Here is a 7,500-nt window from a genome sequence, read left to right on the forward strand (position 1 = left end):
GAATTTCATTATTCATCGAGAGGAACAATTCTTTTAGATATTTTTCTTCTTTGTATTTTTTTTTTTTACAAATTGTAAATAAGTGTTATATCTACCTGTCCCATTTCTTTTTCACTGCTCCAGGAACACCACTTAACATTGTGTCTAGTAAACAACTGTTTGTGTTTGGATTTACGTTGGGGGAGAGTGGATCGCTGTGTTTCTTTATTGTACTATTAGTAATCACCGGGTTTAGGGAGCTGTGATGAGAATTACAATCATGAGTACTATAATTGCTGTAATATGAAGCAAAATAGGTTTAATCTAAAATGCAAAACATAGATGGCCCCACTTTCTTTTAGCACCAGTAGGAAAGAAAGCCTTGAATGGCATCCTTTCATGGTCTCTAGCAAGCACTATCTTCAGAGAGCAAAGACACACAGCCAGATACCGACCTCTTGCTCTAAAGCACCGGTTATGAAGGATGCACTGGCAGAATGAGAAGAGAAAGGTAACTCAAACCATGCTCAATGTCTACAAAGTGCCCCTGTGCCAGTAAGGCTGCCTTGTGATGTGGCACTCGCAGTTATAAGCACAGGTTTCCTTCCTCTTCCCCATCTCTGCAGGGTATCTTCATTGTGGATTTTTGTTTGTTTGTTTGTTTCTCTTTGTCGTCATATATAACTGCAACATTTCTGTCATACTGAGTATAAAGAAAATAATGAGCTGATAGGGACGCTATACCCCAATTTTAGTTAATTGCAACATTGATTGACCTTGTCATATGATGCATATAAGTCTCATAATGGCGAACACTAAAATGGCTTTAGTTTTACAATGAATGAGTGAAAGAGAATAGGAGAGGTTGTGATATGTCAGGTGAAGCTGCCTCACTCTAAAATTAAACCGATCTGGGTGCTGTGTTTATGGCACTAGTGCCTGTCCTGGGGGCTGGGTGAGCAAATCTGCAATGGGGGCCAAATAGTCATCAAAATTCTACCCCATCAATTCTGGCAAGATAGCACTTGTAAACTTCCACGGCTATTTATTGTAAAATTAGGAACCTGCCGAAGTACCATCTTCCCAGGATATTTATGGTGGTGGTGTATTAGCTTTTGCCAGACTGCAAAATGTAGAGGCAAAATTATTTAGAATAATGTGGTCTTAACACTGGATGATTACTAGTTTAAGACATATACATAGGACAAGGTAAACAGTATATGGAATTCCATGATTTCTAAGACATTTTTTCTTCTGAGACATGCTTGTTGCAAATTGAAATGTTATCTAATTTATAGGATATATAATAACAAAAAATATTTTTAGATAATGTTTTTATTTTAAATTATTGACAAATGTGTCAGTGTAGTGATTTATCGAGAGATTCCCTTGCCCCAAGGCAAATTCCTGATCAAACCTGTGGTAACATGCATCAAGTCCTGTGTAGGGGTAGGCTGCCACCAGCTGATAAGGGATCAGCACTTATGTACGTGTGAGACAGTGGAAGACGTGTAAAGTGTATGTTATTTATGTGTGAATGTGTCAGTTTGTGTGTGAAAAAAAGTTGAGTTGCTACACAGGACATAGCCGAGCAGGCATGGCTAGAGTCAGGCAAGCATTTTTATTCCAGTCTTTTACAGGTTCTGTCTTAAAAGATATGAAAGAAAGAATTCTGATCAAAGTTTTCATTCTTTATTGAGAAACAAAAAGGGTCTCTCCTCTTCCCACATTCCCATTATTCTTTGACCTGGCCATGATTTAACCATGCCCGCAACCCATTAAAACCATATTCATAATAAAAAAATCAACATGTGTCAAAAGGACATGTGTTGAGAGCAGTGCAGCTGCCGAGCTAAGGGCTCGTGAGCAAGAGGCCATCTGCTGCTATCTGCCGCCATTTGCTGCCATCTGCTGACAAATCAAGGCCTCGCAGGGGGTTTTATAGGCCTCTTTTCCAGGGATGGAGCAAGTTGCAGGTCCTCCAAGGGCAACGCCATCTCTTGACGTGTCCTCCCCTCGTGGCAAAAAGGGGGAACTCTTCTATTTCCCCCTTGGAGGGATGGCTGGGGCGAAGCACATCATTACAACAGAAGAATGATATCTTAGATTTCTGTGATTCATCAATTTCTTGGAACTATATGTACAGCTGGTTAGACATGAAATGAGGACACAAGGTTTTGTGATTGTAATTGTTAGAAATTGGTGTAAAATTTGTTGTTTGCCTTCTTGCCTTGATCCATTTAAATTGCACATGCATTTTACACTTTTGTACTGTTTATCATCAAGATTTTTGTTTTTTATTTTCAGTGCATTCTTCTGGTTACTGGCCCTGCTGTTTTCATCTATATTATATACAGCAGTTGTGCAATTACAAGATTACTTGGCGTTTGGAGTAGTCTTTTCTGTCTTATTTCAAGAGTTGTTCAGGTGAGTAGTCCTGATGGTTTGATTCCGTGTGAGGGATGATGTGCTGATCTGCTGTTCAGTGTGTATTGATTATGAAAGAAGTATTTAATTGTTTAGTTTGAATTTTATTTTGTTTGTGAAAAAGAAGCTAAAGGATGATGAAGGTTAGTTGAGTGCATCAGTGAAGTAAAAAAATCAAGTGTTTCCCGGGTTATGTCATGCCTGTGCATAAGTCTCACCCATTTAATTGATGATATTTCTTAAAGAACAAAGACTGTCAGATATATTTATAAAGATGTAATTACAGCATTTCTTTTTAATTAGTTTAAATGAAAATAAATCAAAACAAATTGCTGAACTTGAAAAGAAAGAAAGAAAGAAAGAAAGAAAGAAAGAAAGAAAGAAAGAAAGAAAGAGAAAAAAGGAAAGAAAGAAAGAAAGAAAGAAAGAAAGAAAGAAAAAGAAAGAAAGAAAGATTCAGACTACCAATTTACAGTTGGTGGTTTGTCCTTCAAAAGAGGTGATGTTTTGGCCTGTCAGAATGTGATGATCATTAAACAGTAATATTGCATGATGTAAGGTTAACCCTTTGTATGTTTCTAGTTTTCTGTTAAATTATTTGAAATAACCTGTTATAGGTGAAAGCCATATATTTTGACAATAAAAAGAGAATTATGAGAAAAATTACTCTTGTGAGAAGCCATTGCTTAGAATATATTTTTGACCTTTAACAAATAACATAGTGACACATTTTACTGCCATAAATAGTATGATGCATGAAACTTTATAACATTTCAACGTCCAATGAATGAAGGCCCAAGCATCACATGCAGAGACTTGATGTATTCATCTGTCCTGTCCCTTTTTTTTGATAATTTCACACCTGGGAATGATTTTCCCTTTGCCGTGCATCAGTCTGTTTAGGACTCAGTTTCTGGAGTAAAAATGTGCAACTCATGTGCTGAGGTACATAGTAATTATTTTTGTGATAGCTTTTAGAAAGTGCAGTAAGTAATGAAATGTTTGTCAGAGGCCATTTTAGCTTATTTCATTACCTGCTGTATTTGAAAGGTAACTAATTGATGAAGATTTGTGTGGCTAGCCATGAAAGTAAATAGTTGTCTAAATCACCTGTTTTTTTTCCAGGTTTTTGTGGTTCTTGTTGATACAAAAAGCTGAAGGAGGTTTAAAGAAAGTAAGCGATGGTAACATGCAGATTGTTGAGAATAAACACATTTTGGCTTATGGTGAGTTGATGTTATTTTTCTTCATAATTTTTTTCTCTGAATATAGATTGTTGCTGTTGTGCAGTGCACTTCTTATTACTAGTGAGGATTATAAAAGTAGTTGTGATTATTCATGTTATTTAGTAGGCAGCCTGCACTTCCGGATTCTTGAGATTGTCGAGATCGGTTAACGTTACATCTGTTGTTAACTTCTGTCATGTGAGAATCAGAAAGGCTTTATTACCAAAGGTATTTTTCAATGTTGTGAAAACTTGGGATATACTTATATTCATCTAATTCAGATTTGGATTCCTGAAAGTAATCCTTCCCTCCTCAATTTGCAGTATCTGGCTTGGGCTTCGGCATGATATCCGGTGCCTTCTCTCTCGTGAATGTGCTAGCTGACATGACGGGACCTGGGACCATTGGCATGAAAGGTGATCCCAAAAACTTCTTCATCGCCTCGGCTGTCACGAGTCTCGCATTCATACTGCTCCACGTTTTCTGGGGGATCCTCTTTTTCAATGCCCTCCATCGCCGTGCTTATCTGCAGCTGGCCTACGTTATCCTGTGTCACATGCTGGCTTCCTGCATAGTAAGTGTGTTGCTTTTTTCCATGGGCACAATCGGTTGTTTGATGCTACATAAATTTTATGGATACATTGTGATTGCTCGTGTAAGAGTATTTTACTTTACTTAGTGACTACATTTTTTTTTTTTTTTTCAGCTGTTTATAAGTTTTTCATATTTAGTGTAATTTTGTACTACTGTGGTGTATAGCTTGCAGTTGTTATAATTATGATAATGGATACACCAAGCACACAGGATGTATCTCTTTATGTATTCCTTATATATCTGTTTTCCTTACTCCTTACCTCTTTTTTTTTTTCTTCCTTACAGACACTCATGAACCCTATCTATTCTGTTACCATCCCAACTATCTGGGCTCTGACGATCCTGTCTGGGATTCTAGCATTTATTGTGGCAGGTGGGTCACACAGAACCATCCAGTCTGCCTTCCGGGGCCGCCCACAGGTCCTACAGGTGAATGCCGATGCCACTGGTAATTTCACGCACGTTGGAGGGATGTGAGATCCCCCTCGAAGGACCTTTTATGTAGGATCTATTACCTTACACCTCTAGGAGAAATATCCTCTTATATTTTGTGAAACAAGGAGGATGTGATTTTTGTATTTCAGATTTTGTGAGCAGCAAAGTTGAAATAAGAAACAATTGTCCTTAACTATGTATTTTGAGACTTTATAGATGGTGGAGACTCATAGTTTGTGGTGTAATGTCGAAGAAAGGATTATTTTCCAGTGTCAGAACTGCTCCCTGAATTGAAAGGAAGTTTAATAATTTGCCTAATCAAAATCATTTGATTGATGACTTGCTCTTAGTGACTGCTAATGTAGAGAATTTTCTTTGAAATAGTTTACTACGAATGTGATATTTCCAAAGCTTTGTAATGTTAAGCTGATTTATTTATATATGTTGTCAATTTTTCTACGTAGGGGTTTATACCTTCTGTAAGTCTTGAATTTCAGGTCTGTTTCTTCCTCTTTCAACAGGAAATTGGAAAAAAGTGTACATACATCTATGATTAATTTGATGGTGTCAGAATTAGAAGTTAATTCTCTTTGTATTCTACTAGGAAGTGTTAGACAGTATTGAGGAAAAAAGAGCTGCGTCACAGGTATTAACCCTTCCGGGATGGGCCACATCTTCAGATATTCAGCCTGGGCTGGGCATCATAAGATGTGTTTTCTGTTTTCTGTTTTTTTTTTATTGACTTATGGTATGATATTTTGAGTCCATGTATATGATATATTAGCAAAGTGATTTTAATGAGCATTTGGTATGGTATGGCATAATAACTGAAGTAACAAATAGCTCATAATATCAACAAGTTGAAAAATGCAGTGATGAGAACCCGTGAAACATGCCCGTCGTGGGGAGGTTAATTTGTGGTGTGGAATTGTATTATAAGGCAGAATGTTTAGAAGGACTTTTCAAACAAAATGTTCACAAAAAATTTTCAATACAAAAAATTGTATATACTCTATGATTGTCAGAATTTACGATATTGACATATCTACCGGAGTTGTTCATAGGAAATTTCAGAGATGATGTAACAGGAAAGTCCAAAGGAAGAGAATAATTGTCAGAAGCTAAAGGTTGTATTTGTATATGTAATAAAAAGTACCTCCTCTCCTATTTTATTTAGTAATATGTGAATTTTATGGCAATAGCTTTTAAAAAAAACTAACCATTGGTGGCTGCATAATGAGCTCATTTTGAAAGAAGAGTTTAGTGCTGTATTTAGTATGTTTTGGTTACTTTTTGCCTTGCAAAAGAATGCGTTTTAACAAGTATACAAAAGTCTTACTAATTTGAGGAGAGGGGAGGCTTTAGTGCTGATAGTTACAGTAATGTACTTGCATATAAAGTAAAGCTAATTTAACAGGGTATCATTGGAATAGATAGAAGAAAAGTAGGTGAGAAAGTTTCTTTACCAAATATCAAAATGAATATTAGAGAAAAGCGTATTCCTGTTTTGAGTTGGAAGTACTTTATCTCAATTTTTCTCACACTGAAGAGAACTTGAGTCTATGAAAAGTTGGCCCCAGTGCTCTTTTTTATATGAAGGATATACAAATGTCTGGTTATTTACATGTTTAATGAAAAGGAATAGAAAGTGCCATTATTCTTTCCATAGTGCAAGAGTTCTGTAAATCACTAATGGTATGTATGGGTACTTACATACTTTTTTTTTTAATCACTATGCTTATCATACAATGGAGTTTTAAGCAATATTTAATCTTTATTATAATTTCTTTGGTAATTTATCAACAGAATGTTTGTAAATTTTAACGCATTCCATGAAATGGATTCTCATGAAGTAAAAACTTCATAGCTCAGTTTAAGCTCATGGGACTTACAGATAAAGGGAAATGCTTTCTAACATTTTCTGTGGAAGCTAATCTTATTCCAGATGATTGCAGATGTCAATTTTTATTAACCTTTTGGAGCTGCATCTTTCATCACAAGGAAAGGATTAACCAGTTTAGGCAGGAAGAGAGGATGTTCAAGAGAATATTTTGAAGTTTATCTTCCTTTGCAGAAAGTTATAAATTTTTTTATAGGTAATTGAAAAGTAAGAGTTATAGCTTCGTGAAGTTGTCACTTTGTCCACCTTGCAGTATTTTTGAAGAGATGAATGTGAGTGTGTCATTCCGTTTTAGCTAGTTTTTTTATGAGATAACTAGAACAGTCACACTATACTGATAAGGGTAACATATTGTAATTGAATGAATGCACTTAAAATGAGATCAGTGAGACAAATGGGAATTCCATTGTTAACCCAATGACGACGGTGCGTCACACTCGTGTGACACAGCTAAATTCCCGATGCCGGGGCATCATGCCAGTGTGACGATTACAATGCAATATTGCAATCGCCCAGCATAGGGGTTTTCGCGTAGCGCGTGCCCCGTTGGGAAAGGGTTGATTTTGATGTCTAATTCAAGTTACAAAACAGTAGAGGATATTGATAAAGTAATATTTTGGTCTCATTTGGTAATTATCTTTCTATTTCATGGAAAAAGAGACAGTAATTAGCTAATCCCATTTTCATAATTTTATTGAAATTTAAATATGGATTTCCCTTTGATTAGATTGGTTCTCTGGACAGTTTTATGAATGTTTTATAAAGGTTGGAAGATTATGTAGGTGCTCTTTGAGGTGACATGTTAATAACAGAGCATTCCTTACTGCCAATGAATTAATTATCATCTTATTCTCTCGGGGAATGATCTTAAAGTATCAATATTGAGAATGTTCTCCAAGATATAAGTTATTACAAAAATGAATTCTAGCCAAAACTTAC

At 36.0% G+C, this 7,500-nt stretch overlaps 1 protein-coding gene across 1 annotated transcript in view; it reads left to right on the plus strand.

Annotated features, from left to right (window-relative positions):
* The window catches only part of aph-1 (gamma-secretase subunit Aph-1), an 8,340-nt gene that overhangs the window by 605 nt on the left and 235 nt on the right, over window positions 1-7,500 (plus strand). The window contains exons 2-5 of the mRNA XM_043004473.2: window positions 2,287-2,406; window positions 3,532-3,632; window positions 3,956-4,206; window positions 4,512-7,500. The exon at window positions 4,512-7,500 is cut by the window's right edge and continues 235 nt beyond it. Coding sequence (XP_042860407.1) covers window positions 2,287-2,406; window positions 3,532-3,632; window positions 3,956-4,206; window positions 4,512-4,703 — 664 coding nt within the window. The 3' untranslated portion in view covers window positions 4,704-7,500. The remainder of the gene's footprint in view (window positions 1-2,286; window positions 2,407-3,531; window positions 3,633-3,955; window positions 4,207-4,511) is intronic.

Source organism: Penaeus japonicus, unplaced genomic scaffold (assembly GCF_977035675.1).
Source record: "Penaeus japonicus unplaced genomic scaffold, GWHDUDI00000001_assembly GWHDUDI00000002, whole genome shotgun sequence".
NCBI classification, from domain to species: Eukaryota; Metazoa; Arthropoda; class Malacostraca; order Decapoda; family Penaeidae; genus Penaeus; species Penaeus japonicus.